Below are 14,122 nucleotides of genomic sequence, written 5' to 3'. Positions count from 1 at the left end.
ATGCTTTACGTTTTAGGGGTAGGATTAGGATATGGGTATTGTTCCAAGTTCTTCTCCCAACTACTCTTGGCTTTTTGGCAAACAGATGTCACTCCCGAATGGGGGGTGATAGTTCCATAGACTCTTCATTTCCTCAAACGCAAGTTTGTTTTGTGCGTCATGTACGGTAGCCAGCTCTTGTCATAATAACTCAATGTCAACTCACGAAGATTGTCTCGGATCTCTTGTCAGCATTCCCCGAACCCTTCAAGCAACAACCCACTCGCCACCTATCCGAGAGTGATCTCCTTCCACGCCTTTCCCGGGTGAAAAGAAGCCACGTCGAACGCCCGCTGATAAACCTTCGCCAGCCCAGCCCTTTCAGCAACGCTGCGATCCTTGTTCCAGGTGATGACGAACGCGTAGTACAGATGCCACTCGGACACCTCGCGGTCCTCGGGCACATAGTAGTTCCAGCTATCCAGCTCCTCCATTGAAAAGTCCCGGGCGTCCGAGATGGCTGCGAGCTCGACGACGTCGCCCACGCGGGCGAACCATGTATCTTCGAGGATCACGGTGCCGCACCAGTCGCCGTGGGCATCGAGTAGGCCGAAGCGGTGGAGGCCTGCCTCGAGCTTGGAGGCAAAGGACGGGCTGCTGCGGCTTGTTCTAGAGAGCTGGAAGAAGGCAGTGTAGGTCCAGAAGTAGAGGTAATCTTCTCGCAAAATGGTTGCGGTGGGCATGGTTGGCTTGGGTGCATGTGCGATCTCTTCTGGGTGCTCTTCATCGCTCTGGCTAATCTGACGACCGAAAGGGATGTCTTCTGCAGAGGCTTTGGCGTATCCGTGCCATCGATTTGGATTATGGTGGATTTCACCCGATGACCACACGACTTCGAAAGTTGACTTTTTGCTGGCCTTGCCAGTTTCCAGTGGACGGTTCCCCGTAAGGTCATCTCGTGTCATCTTATACCATACAACCCAAGTGTGCGACTTCAACCACTCGTGAAGATTCAGCAAAATACCAGAGACCATGGACAGCCGCCATGTCGACGCACCATGCCAGCCGCTCCACGACCAGCTGGGATATCGCGATCGACCACCCAAGTCTTCGAGCCTGAGGCCGTAAATCTTCTTCTCCCACAAGAGCGCAAAGTCGAAATAGGAGTCTGGCATCCCGTAAAAGAGGTTGGCGCGGAGCGGTGGAGAAAGGATGGCCGCCATGCCCTCAAAGGCCGGTAGCCGATCGCTCTGTAACGTCATGAGCCTGCCGCTGAAGAGCTCGACGCACTCCAAGTACAGCCTGACCGGGTTCTTCTCAAACGATTTCAGAGGAGACCGTATCATTTCCAGGGTCCACGACGGGGTGAGCACCTCGGAAAAGACCTCTTCGGACCACGTCGCGTGGCGGCACTGAAAGAAGACGCGATTCTCGACAAAGATCATGGACCGCTTGGAGAGCATCCGTTCCTGGAACGTCCAGGCCCTGCTATTCCACATTGTGTTTTCGACGAGCCCCTCGACCGTCTTGGTGGTCACCAGGTCGATGCCGTTGCACCGGACTTTCGGCTGCCGGGCCTCGCGGGGCGTAGCTGGGGATCCTGGGATTCCGTGGTGAGAGCCGCTGCCGGCGGCGGCGCAGATTGTGAGAATCGAGTGTCCGTATACGCGGTCCATCATCGGGACGACACGGAACTTCTCCTCCGTGTCGTCTTGAAGGATGCAGAGAGCGTCGACCCAGATATACTTGATGCCCAACGCTTTGACTAGCATCATGGCATCGCGGACGGTATTCGGTAGACCTGGCGTGTTGGGACCGAGGGATCCCTTTGAAGAGTACCCGGACACATTCTCCTTCGTCAGAATGAGAGGTTGGGTCCCACCCCATACGTAGCTCAGAGTCGCGTACTCAGTCACTCGAACACCGCCACGGGCGCTGGTGACGATTTTCTCCTCGTCCAAGTCGATGAACTTGAGGTTCTCGAGTAGCGAGAAGACTTCATCCGGCGGGGAGGGCTGACAGCCGCTGCCATGGTGTGTCCTACATATGTCGAGCCAGCGCCGGAGAAGACTTACGTCGGCCTGGTGAGGAGAAATTCGCCGGGCCAGGAAGGTCTTGTCCCACGTCGTGTGAGGTTCCGTGGCCAGCAGCATGACGTAAGCCTCGGTGAAGATTTCGTCCGGGCTAAAGACCTTCAAGCGGCGGGTCGGCGGCGCATGCGTCATGTCTCTCGGCCCTACAGAAGGTTCCAAGAAACGGCCGTCGAGCTGCCACTCGACGGAGCAGCGGACGCGGCCGCCATCCCTCGTGAGGCCATCGTAGCCGATTGCCTGGCGGACGTTGGGGCGGCTCCATTCGAAACGATCTGCGCCTTCTTCGTTCGTCGCGTGCGTTGCGTTGAAGAGAAGCCAGCACAAGGGACATTCGTCTCTTCTCCGGTAGATCTCGTCGAGGTAGCCCAGCTCCCGCGGCTGTAGCCCGACGGGGTCGATTGGACGGGCGAGGAAGCCAGGGAGGGAGCTGGCCTTGGGCTGGCCTGGGAGGAACTTCTCAGCCGAGAGGTTGAGTTGGCTGCACGTCGGGCATAAGTTGTCTGGGGGAGGGAGGCAGTCTACGTGCCCTTTGGGTGCGCCTATGGCTGGCATGTTTGCTGACTAGGTAATCAGTCGTCTGCAAAACAGTCGTCTACGTTGGTGGAAGTCTGGTCCCGTCCATGGATTTGCTAATACAATACTCCGAATTCAAGTCCAGAATGAGAAGACGCTTTCTGTCCAGAAGCCGTTTAGATGTCACTGTGTAGTTCAAGTCAAGGGGCGAGGCCAATGTTGAGACATGAAGAGGCGCCATCTTGCCCATCTTACCTAGACAGCTAGCTTGCAGAGCTGCAATCAAAATTGCCTGTGATAGGCTGGCACCGGCATCAAGTTCCGCTTGCGCCAGCCGCCCCGTCTGTACCGTGTGTCCCTGGTCAGCGCTTGCCACGACGATACCACATTCAGCTGCAGCTGTGAGATTGTGAGGTTCATCCAGTGTGAGTGAGCACTGAGGTCAACGTGAGTGGAGTATTTGCGGAGCTCGGGCCTTCGACGTCGGACGGCCCCACATCATGAGATGATTGGAGGTGGGGAGCATTGGATGACTTCAATGTAACTTTCTCTCAATTTCATCTTCAACCTCAGCATTGACGATCATACACAGACTTCCTTTATATATATGAAAACCTTTGAAAAGTCGTATGCTTATAGGATGAGAAAATCGAAATAAGACGGCACTCATCTCACGAGAGTAGCAACCACAAAACCCCCCTCTCATCAACCAACAACCTCACATAACCGTTATCATATCCCCCATCAAGAGGTACGCCACACACCTCATACCACACACGCACACACAACAATGTCAGACGATCTCAGAGACGAGATAAAAGCCCTCAACTCAATCTACGGAGACGACACCCTCCGCCACACACCACCAGACAACTATGTTCTCACGCTTCCCGGCGGCCCGGGTGCCTCCTCGCTCACCCTCCGCTTCGCCGACTCGTACCCGGACGTGCCGCCAGAGATCCTCGGCACCCACAGCGCCGGCGAGAACGCGCCCCGCGGCGTCGGCGCCCGCGACCTGCTGCTCTTCCGCGAGGCCGTCGCCGCCGTCTACCAGCCGGGCGCTGTCTGTCTCTTCGACGCCGTGGAGGAGTTCTCCCGACGCGTGGAGGAAGTTTCGGAAGCTGAGCCGTCAGGACCACCCACCAACCCACACTCTCCACCGGCGTCGGCATCGACGACACGGCTTGATGGAGAGCACGGGAACCAGAACCAGAACCAAGAAGCTGACTCTCTGCCTTCCTACATGCTAGAGGAACCCCCTTGGATCGTCTCCGACCCCTTCGTCGAACTCAAATCCGTCTTCCTCGCGCGCGCCGCGCCCGTGACGTCCCCCGAGCAGGCCGCAAGTTACGTCCAGCACCTCGTCGCCACGGACAAAAAGGTGCGCAGCGCAAGCCACAACATGACGGCGTGGCGCATCCGCGGGCCCAACGGCACGAGCTTCCAAGACTGCGACGACGACGGCGAGACGGCGGCGGGCGGGCGGCTGCTGCACCTGATGCAGCTCATGGACCTGTGGGACGTCATGGTCGTCGTGACGAGGTGGTACGGCGGGCAGAAGCTGGGGCCGAGGCGGTTCGCGCTGATTAATAGCACGGCGAGGGATGCGTTTGTCAAGGCTGGGTGGGCGGAGGAGGCGGGGCAGGGGAAGAAGAAGGGGCATGGCAAGTGAGGGACTCTGGATATAGAGGATCGCCTATCATGTCACTTCTAGCATTGATGTAGGCGGGGAAACCGAGGTCGGTCATAGACCGAATGGCGGAAGGACGTCGCCGGAGAGCTTCATGAGCTGCCCGCGTCAAGATAGGCATTGTAGATGTCACAGAGGGGATACCAAAGAAGTGGAGAACAAATCGCTTCGGGTTGAGTTTTGGGACCGACATTGGTCCCGTTCTCTCGCAAGACAAGACATACAAAAATTGGTATCGAACAACAGAGAGCCGCCCTCCGTAAAACGCCAATATGCCAAACCAAATTCGCGCGCGCGAAAATTTTCACAAAAACGACAGATTGCCAACCCGCCTATATCAGTTCCATGCTAGTACAATCGTTCCCTTCATGCAACTTCGTCAGATCTCGAAACGTGTGGAAAACTCGTAGTGGTCCCTCTGATTCTTTCCTTTAAAAGGATTCCCCATCTGGCAGATATCTCCGCAATGCAGTTGTTTCCTCCTCCTGTATTGCACAATCAAATGTCAAATCAGGCCTTGAAGAGCTTGGGCTTGAGGATCTCGAGCGCGAGTATCGACTGCTCGCAATCGAGAATGACGGCCCCGGCCCGGGCGGTGGAGAGGTACGACAGCCCCGCGCTGTCTCCCGTGCGCATATCCTGCACCAGGGTCCCCGCCACGCCGCATACGATGCCCGTAGCCTCGAACGGCAGGCTCTCGAGGTCCAAGAAGATGGGCGTCAGGTTCGTCTTGGTGTCGCCGACGAGGGAGTCGCCAAAGAGGCCGAGCAGCGACTTGTCGAGCAGCAAGGAAGGCGGGTCCTCCTGGGCGAGGGTGATGGAGAGGAAGCGCGGGCGCGCGGCCAGGGCGGAGATCATGGCCGTGTAGAGCTTCGCGTCGATGTTGTCGAGCCAGGTTTGTCGGTGGCTGTTGCCGGTCACCTGGCGGCTGAGCGAGGGCCGCTGGGTGTGGGAGAGCTCGCCGCCGAGCTGGGAGGTTTCGCGGCCGGAGCACTGGACCAGGAGGAGGTTGTCCTCGACGTAGGGGGCGACGCTGCGCTTCTTGAGCAGGTCAAAGGTGCGGACCTGCAGCTCGGCGATGGTGGAGGGTGGCGGGGTCAGCGGCGGGGCCCCGGTGCCGTTGCTGCCGTTGGTCTGGCTCGGTCCGCGGGAGTGTATCGAGGCGGCGGGGCTGACAAAGTTGGAGTCGTTGTCGGCGAGTTCGAAGCCGCGGGCGAGAAGGGCCTTTACAACCGTCTGCCTATCCTTGCTGGGGACGAGGATGAAGTCGGAGTAATAGGTGGTGATGAAGAAGATGGGAATCCCGGCGAGAGCGAGGGGAGAGGTCAGTTCCATGACACGACCAGCAGCATCCATGCCGGCGCTGATGACGGAGAGCACGAGGTAAGTGTCTTTGGATATTGATACGGACTTGGCCAAGTCTTTTGGGAGATCCTGGATGGCCGGCTCAAAAACGTTCTTGGCCCAGGAGCTGTGGCAGACGATGGAGCACTCCATGGGGGTGACGCTAATGTTGAGGAAGCCATGTTGGCTCTCGGCGTTGAGCCCTTCTAATTCATGTTCCGGCTCTCCTTTTGACGCCTTGAGGGTCTGGGTCTGCGGGAGAAGGACGCGGAGAATGGGCTGCAGGAGTACCGAGTACAGGTCGAGGGGGATGTGAATAAGGGTGTAGTGGCCATCCTGCAGGGAGCGCAAATGCGGTGTTAGTTGAGAAGCACGATAGAGTCACAGAGGTCTGCAAGGACCAAGACATTTTGTGTGTGTCATTATCTGCTTTGGCTCCGAGAGCAATGTGCAACTCGGGGCGGCGGCGACGGTGACGGGACACAGCGTTGCAGTGGGACGAAGTAAAGAGCCCCGCATTTTGGTGACTCTTTAGAGATTCATTCCCGTGTTGCGGTCGTGTGTGGGTGTCGTGTGCGCAGTATGGAGATGGAGGGGGGCAATGAGTGACACAGGATGTTGGGGAAACTTACGAGAAACGAGACCTGGGCATTCATTGTGACGCGAAAACTTCTGATGGCAGTTGGAGAGCCAGAAGAATGCTTTCCCGTGCGCCACAGTTCTCTTGACGAGAAAAAGGGAAAGACAAGAGGAAGAAATAGCAGGCTCGATGCGCCGGTGCACGGGTGGGTTGTTGAAAGTTTGCGCGCGCACCGGGGATGATATCGGAGGGGGACGGGGGCGACTAAAGGTGTTCCTGCAGCCGGCTTCGGTTTGATCTTTTCATACGGAGTGTACGCTGCTCGGGGGTTCGGGTGTCGTTGGGAGTTTCCTTGGTCACAACCGGCGGGGTCCGATGTCTGTCTTTTTTTTCTTTTTCTCTCTTTTGGGCCCTCTTGAAAAGTCCAAGAGTCGTTGGAAAAGTTTAAGCTTTCGGTAGTCGTAGGCTGACAGGGGAGTCGTCTCTTGTTATCTCTCTTTCTCTGATGTTGTAATTCCCCTTGCGTCTGATTTACGGATGGGTTTGCGGGGAACCAGATGCCTTGGTGGTGTTAAGAAAAGGAAGAGGACTGGGAGGCTTTACCAAGGCAAGGTAGAGGAAATGTGTAAGCCGGGAAAATGAACAAAGGGAGAGAGAATCCCCAAAAGTGAAAACTAGGGAAAAGGGAAGGGGGATGGGGAAAGGTTAAAAGGAAGTGCACGAGAGGAGACGTTGGAAGGGGAAAAGAGGAATTAGGTTCGTATGGGAGGACCCTGAAGACGAGCTACTGTCCAAGGTGGGCAGGGTAAGGCAAGGCAACAGAAGCTGGGCACTACTCCGTACTCACTTTTGATTTTGGGGGTTGCCTACCTACTTACTTTTGGCACCTACTTCTCACCTCAGGCTGGGCATGATACATTTACAGCCCAAATGAGGTGAGGGGAGGGGTGGGAGGGGTGTTCAAGAGAAGGAAGAGAAAGCACATGGGCCTTGGTACGTAGGAGTGCGGCGTGGTGCTGCAGCAGAAGCAGCAGCAGCAGCAGCAGCAGCGTACTTTCTGCGGCGGCGGCGGCCGTCCCAAAAAGCGCACTAGAGCACGATCTGTGCGTCTACATGCCGACGAGCACGGTACCTAGTCTACACAGCAAGATAAGCTGTAAGGAAATGTACTTCACGCAGTATGTGGGAGGAAGGGGGGCTGAGATGAGACGAGACGGGACGGAGCCAGATGGGCACTGAGCCTGAGCATGGAAAGGGAAAAAAACATGGGTTTTGCGGCTTTGCCTGCTCACTGCCCGTAGTTCATTTTTCTTGCCGCGATATTCCGGGCCACTGGAGGGCCTGGAGGGGGTTGCAGATAAGGTGAGGTCCGTAATGTCACAGTAGCGTTGAAACTTGAAAGCCTGTGCTTTTTGGAGCCAGGGCCCCAGGGGGGGTAGTGACGACGATTCGGTGATTTTGCGCCGAGATGGCGGATGGCATTTCGTGATTTAATTTCCTCATATCTCGTTGGTTTGACGAAACATCATTTGTTGTGGCTATCACCGGTTCTGGGTTCGGGGATCGACCGCGTTCCCGTGAATCCATTGAAGGATCATGACCCTCTGTGGAGACTGTCGAGTGGAATATTCCGTCAAAGGTTGTATCGTTTCCGTCCAGTCGCAGTTTTTTTTTGCTGCCGTGCTCTCTTCTGGTTCGACGATATCCTCTATATCTCACTTATATCGTCACTTCTCAAAGACGGCCAGACTCGGCCAGTACACCGGCAAAAGCCGAGTCTTGACCTGACGACGCTGACTTCGAATGAGGGCTATACCCGTAGATTCGAATGTGATACATGAAAGAACCCATCGTCTATCTTGTACCACATTACGTGCTGTGCGTGGGATAACTCGTGAGAAGCTTAGCTCGTGCGTGGCTATATGCGGACAATGGCATGTCTTGGAACGTATTGTCTCGAACTATGACGAGGACGGTGTGATTTCACTCGCAATTGTCTTGAACCCAAAACCCACGCGGCTACCTACCCATCATCGCCGAGAGCTACTGGGTATTGTTCCGTTGGTTCTGCAGGTCAGAGGGAAAAGGGTGTGGGCGGAGATGGGCAGCATGACATGGCGGGGTTGAGCAGGGGTTCAAGGAAGTACAAGGTTTTGAAAGACCCATGATTGCATCTTTGGGAAGTGGGCATCTGCACTACGGCCAGCCTGTCTCTCCTCAACGCCGCCGCCGCTGTCGCCGCGTCCACGGCGAGTAAGACCGAAATTGGTGAAGCGGGTGGGGGGGGGGGGTTTCGTGATGTTATGCTTTTTTTTTTTTTTTTGGCTGGGAGTTTCACGGGGATCTACTTCTACTCAGATCTCGTCTCACATTGTCTTCTTTCTTTTCTTATCTGATTGCGGGTGTTGCGTCAAAGGTAAAGAGATGTGCTTCCATCGGGCATCGGCGGCGCTTTCTCGCGACTTTCCATCCTCGGCCGTGAGGAAGTGAAGACACAGCGCGGTTCGGCGGGCGCTCTCGAGTCAGGTAGGCATATGCGCCTCGGTAAGGGGTCCCTCTCTCCATTTCAAACATGGGAAACCCCGTGTAAGTCAACAGTTGAGCCGCTGCCAATCTTCTCTCCACTATCAGAAAACCTAACCCTCGCGTTCCCGTTTTTTTTTTCTGTTCTCTTTTTTTAACTTTGGCCCTTGACATCCGAGCCAGATATTGCGACACTACAATGGTGACTCGGAATGGTCAACAAAAGTGTAAAATCGTGTCACCAATGATGAGACTGGGCTTTGCCGCGCCATGCTGGCTTTGCATCTCGCCATCCATCGCGACAGCTGGACCGTGACCTCCATGCCCATGTTCATGCCCATGTCCAAGTCGTGAGTCGTTCAGGGTTGGCATGGGGCAGACAGGCAAACGAGCGGTTAAGATGACTACTCTTGAAGCCTTGTCCTCACCTTGACTTGCTCTAGCTACCTACCTACCCTACCGAAGACTGCTCAAAGGACGGAGGACAGCAATGAAGTACACGAAGAGGAACCGGCCGGAGCTGGAAGCTAGACTGCAGAAGGAAAAAGGTTCAAAGTGCCGTTTCGGGCGACGTGCATAAGACTAGTTGAATAGGGAGCGTGGGGGTCTCAAACTCTGGGCGGTTCTCCGGTACTTTACTACTTGGTAGTTCGCGTAGTAGCCGAGATGCCTGCTTTCTTCTTGCTTTGGCTAGTTGCCAGCGACTACAGAACCCCAGAGAATAACTCCTTGGCCTTGGATCAAAAGCAGGCGTATCCGTACCCTGAATATGAACACGGCATTGCTAGCCTCTCTCTGAGTCCATAGACAGACAAGATGGGAAGACAAGGCACGGAAAACCTGCATTAGACCATGACCTTTGGGGAACGACTGGGGAAGTCGCTTACATCTTGTGTAACTCGTGAAGCAGTCACGTTTGTTTCCCATTTCCCCTTTCGGTTCTAACTTCTCACCCTCTGCCACTCTGTGCCCCCTCCCAAATCAAACCATGATGGAAATGATGTAAGACGACGAGGTGCCCTGGCTTCCAGGTTGCTTTGTGAGGTAGGCAAGGGATGGTGATCATGGATGATGGATGGGTGCATCGGCCACTTCTCCGTGCCCTTTACTACGTACCTCACCTCACCTCACCTCAACTTGGGGTCTGCTGCTACCTCGCCCGTCACCTCTCACATATCAACTCTCACCACCACACGGGAAGCAACGCTGACGGGCGTCTCTCCCATAGATACTGTACCAACACACGCACATGAGCGCCCAATTGCCTGGAGCAGCATATCAGCGGCTGGCCTCGGCATGCGCATCGACTTGCTGATTGAAAGACACGAAGAGGGAAAAAAGGCCATCACGATTCACCATTGTCAACCCCCGCGGGGGTTTTACGACGACCGCGCTTTTGAGCATCCGTATGCTCAATCGGGTCTACACGTCAGGTCATGGAACAGGTCCTTGAAGATGGTCTTCGACAATGACACGTCTGCAGACAGTGGCATTCACGGCAGTTGTGGATTTGATCCTCTCAGCTGAACCCCTCAATCCCGCCGTATGCTCATGCTCAAACAACACCTTGAGCCTAACTATTCGTTCTAATACGCTACTTCAGCTTCACAATAGCAGTCCTCAGCTTCGACACCCCACCTCATCTCCGACGCCATTGCGTCAGACCAGTAGATTCAGCCAGCCCACGGTGCGTGCCTGTGTAGCGGCCCGCGAGAAGAGGGAGGAAAAAGCAATTCTTGGTTTCCTTTCTCCCCCAGGTCCGACATGGACCGTGGACCAGACCCCCCGCAGATCACAACGGTTCCTGAACCTTGTCCGAACCCTTTCCCTCCTGGTCGTGCAACTGGCTCAATTGGCCTCTCTGATTTGCTTCGAAATCGGCGCTCCATGCACAAAGTCATCGGGGTTAAGCAAGAAGCATGGGTTCCCTCCAGAAGAATTTCACTAATACGGCGGAATACCTGGTCCAATACGTGTAGGTACTGCGTCAACCCCCCTCACTAATAGGACGGCTACTTTCTGCTACTGCAAGATGCCGTGGCAGCTACGACGTCCGGGTTTCCCATTATCGACAAGCCGGGCCAAGGAGGAACGACAGGTGTTTGGGATGGACAGGTCCTTGGGCAGAGTACAACCTGCCGGCGAGCGCCCACGGCTCCAATTAGACGGCGCAACTCTCGGTCAACTTGTGAGGGCGCATGGAGAACCCCGCTCCTCTCGGCCAGCAATTCCACAGTCCGCCCCCATCCCACTCTTCCTATTCCCCTCCCGCAACCCGGCCGCTGTATCCAGACCAAACTCGCAAAACCCCCATCCCAGAGCTGCAACCTGGGATCCGATCCCTCCAGCAACCGCGTCCAAATGTCACCCTACCAGTACCAAGTCTGCGATGTCCCTCGCCTGGCCGCTTCTAAGCGTCCTGCTGCTGCTAGAGCTGGTCATGGACCCCCAAATCAACGACCTAGAGAGGTCGGGAAACCTGACTCGCCAGAGAAGCATGGGTTGGGCGACGTCGCGGCGGCGACAAACTCCCGACGACGGTTGACTTGTGACACCTCCTCAGCCTGCTAGCGATACGTCTAGGAGTCGAAGGAGCAGATCGGTCCAGCTTGGTGCCCCGAATACTCGGTCGCGGCCTACACCACATGCAGATGGGAGGTATTGGCAGGTACAGTACGTCGGTCATCGTCACCGCGCACACCGATGACAGCATCGCACACCTTTTCGGGAAGACGTTGGATCATCATTCACGAGTTGAGTATCATATGTTCAAGTGATGAGACTTGGCGGATTGAACATGATCCCACAGAGCAAAAGGCAATAAGTGGTTCACAGGGTTTGACCCAAGCGGAATACCTCTGCTCTCGCTCAATTGCTCCATTCGGCATTGTCTGCATCGCCGGCGTGGGATGCTCAGTTCTCACGAGAGCACTTGAGACTCTCAAGCTGACAAGAACACGGAAGACGAGGCAAAAACCCTCAATGAGCCCACTTGACTGGAGACAGGTGATACTCACCGGTTTGCCACGATCCATCATCTGGCCGGAGCTTCGCCGAGGTCTCGACTCTTGACCTTTGGGCAATGAGTCTTTTTCATTCATCTGCTCGTCGTTTTCTTCCTGATCCAAGCCTCTGGAGAAATGCTACACCAATCATCTTCTTCCCTTTTTTTAGCCTTTGATCGTGCTTCCTCAAGTCTCCGATGGATCCCCCCTACGGCAGACTGCAAGAGGCACTCCGCCAAAACCGTTCTTTCTAATAGACCTACGGCCACCGTAAATTTTAAGTATTAATAGTGCGACTTTCTTATATATATAAATAAATATTATAATAAATCCCGTATATTATTATAAAGAATTACTTACGACTATAGGTAATAATAGTTACGTAAGGGTAGTTATGCTACCTAGCGAAAGTAGGGTAGCTAGGGGGCATATCCTCCCTATTAATTTCTATTACTAATTAATTTCCCTTTTTTTTTAACTAACCTAATATTCCTTAAGTAAAGTAAGTAATCCGCCTACGCCCCTATAGTTACTTATTAATAATTATATTTCGCCTTATTATACTTTATACCCTTTTCTATTTTATTTTTATTACTATTACCTAATTATATACGCAATTATAAGTATAATATTCGCAATTTACTAATTAGAAATATTAATTAAGTATAATTAGGTAATTTTATACGTAATTATTAGTATAATTTTTATTAATTAGTAATTGTGCTTCTTTTTAAGCTAATATACGCGCAATTATAAGTATAATTACGTATATATACTTATTTATAATTTAATTCTTTTTATTTACTTTTTTCTTTAGTATTAACTATTTACGTATATATACTAATAATTTCGTATAGGATACTCCCTTTCCTAACAATCGCGTACGCTATATAATATTTATAATAAGTACTTAATATAACGTTCCGGCCCGTATTAAGGGTATATAGCTCCTAACGGTCCCCGTATACTAACCTACGTAGTACCCTAACGACCTTACGTCCTATAAAATAACCTCTTACCTCCTTATTAATACGTATACCTCTATATAATAACTTCTTTATTATACGGATTCTTATATTATTTATAAGCTCTTTATCTTCCTTTTTAAAGACTTTCTACTAGATCTATAACTTTAATATTATATAAGTTAGTATATACTACCCTATACTATTTAATATTATTATACTAACCTATATAATTTAGCCCTAGCGTTAGATTAAGCTTAATCCTAAGATTACTAAGAATGGCCGTTATATACCTCTAAATATCGCCGTAACTCGTACTTAGGCTATTAATACTATTTAAATAACTATATATAATAATACTAAGACTAGTACTAAGTCGTGCGCCCGTTATAAAGCTAGTAAAGGCATTTTTACTAATTACGTTACTTTTATAAGTAAGGGCTATTTTAATTATAACTATATATTTACTATATATAAATATACGCTCGTTATACCTCTCGTTATTATTTATATATTACTTTATACTACTTTATATTTATTTATAGTTTATTAACGGTTCGTACTAGTTCGTAATACGCTTATTAAGGTCGTTAAGTATAGTTATAATTATAAGGGCCGTAATAAAGTCCGTATTAGCGCTCTATTTAAGTCTCTAGGTACTATCCCCGCTATATACCTCTATATAATAATAAAAGCCCTTAAATAAGTAGCTAAGTAGGCTAAAAATAATAAAAAGGGTATATATAATAATATATAGGATTATAAGGAGCGTTACTAACTTATATAGACTCTGAGTAAGGAGTAATTAATTCGATATTCTTATATAATATAGTATAAGAGTTTATATAGGTATATATTAAGATATAGCACGGTTAGGCTTAATACCCGGGTAATAAGGCCCTTATAGAGTCGTAGGGTACTTACTAGCTATAAGTTAGAATATATACGCTTAGTTTAGCCTATAAAAGGCCGTAATTAATTATATAAAAGCTCCCCCTAAAGTTTAACGTTTTTAATAAAATTATAAAACTTTTATTTATTATATATTATTATTATATACTTTTCTATCCTTTTTAGCGTTATAAATCCCCATAAGCGTCTATATTTCTATATATATACTTATAAAACCTTATAAGTAAAAGGATACCCCTATATATTATTATAATTATATATAAATATTTACCTCTTACTTAAAATTTCTTTCTTAATTTCTTACTTTATATATTACTACTTTCTTAGAATAGTACGACCGCGTATTAATTTTTTATTATATTAAATAATAATTATTATAAAGTTAGAGAGTAATTAAACCTATAATATAATTATTATATATATTTTCATAGTTTCTAATACTAGAATTATAAAGCGAACTTTTAAACGTTAACTTACGAAATAGGACTTACGATAAGAAGAGCATACGGTCTTTTTTA

General features: G+C 51.0%; 4 protein-coding genes across 4 annotated transcripts; 2 read left to right on the top strand and 2 right to left on the bottom strand.

Annotated features, from left to right (window-relative positions):
- Positions 1–269: 269 nt before the first annotated feature.
- Positions 270–2,624, bottom strand: CLUP02_07949 (uncharacterized protein; the record flags this gene model as incomplete). The annotated part of the gene is made up of 1 exon (XM_049286941.1): positions 270–2,624. The coding sequence occupies one exon, from the start codon at positions 2,622–2,624 to the stop codon at positions 270–272; it is 2,355 nt and encodes a 784-aa protein (XP_049144084.1).
- Positions 2,625–3,375: 751 nt separating this feature from the next.
- Positions 3,376–4,257, top strand: CLUP02_07948 (RWD repeat domain-containing protein; the record flags this gene model as incomplete). The annotated part of the gene is made up of 1 exon (XM_049286940.1): positions 3,376–4,257. The coding sequence occupies one exon, from the start codon at positions 3,376–3,378 to the stop codon at positions 4,255–4,257; it is 882 nt and encodes a 293-aa protein (XP_049144083.1).
- A 528-nt stretch (positions 4,258–4,785) lies between these two features.
- On the bottom strand, positions 4,786–6,275 carry CLUP02_07947 (uncharacterized protein; the record flags this gene model as incomplete). The annotated part of the gene is made up of 2 exons (XM_049286939.1): positions 4,786–5,955; positions 6,252–6,275. 2 exons carry the CDS (start codon positions 6,273–6,275, stop codon positions 4,786–4,788), a joined length of 1,194 nt encoding a protein of 397 aa, XP_049144082.1.
- Positions 6,276–9,790: 3,515 nt separating this feature from the next.
- CLUP02_07946 (uncharacterized protein) lies at positions 9,791–11,794 on the top strand (the record flags this gene model as incomplete). The annotated part of the gene is made up of 8 exons (XM_049286938.1): positions 9,791–10,150; positions 10,206–10,265; positions 10,337–10,389; positions 10,480–10,645; positions 10,730–11,262; positions 11,286–11,395; positions 11,433–11,480; positions 11,532–11,794. The coding sequence occupies 8 exons, from the start codon at positions 9,791–9,793 to the stop codon at positions 11,792–11,794; spliced, it is 1,593 nt and encodes a 530-aa protein (XP_049144081.1).
- Between the last annotated feature and the right edge of the window lie 2,328 nt (positions 11,795–14,122).

Source organism: Colletotrichum lupini, chromosome 4 (genome assembly GCF_023278565.1).
Source record: "Colletotrichum lupini chromosome 4, complete sequence".
NCBI classification, from domain to species: Eukaryota; Fungi; Ascomycota; class Sordariomycetes; order Glomerellales; family Glomerellaceae; genus Colletotrichum; species Colletotrichum lupini.
Note: the sequence above shows the minus strand (reverse complement) of the source record. Positions and strands in the feature narration are given on the sequence as shown.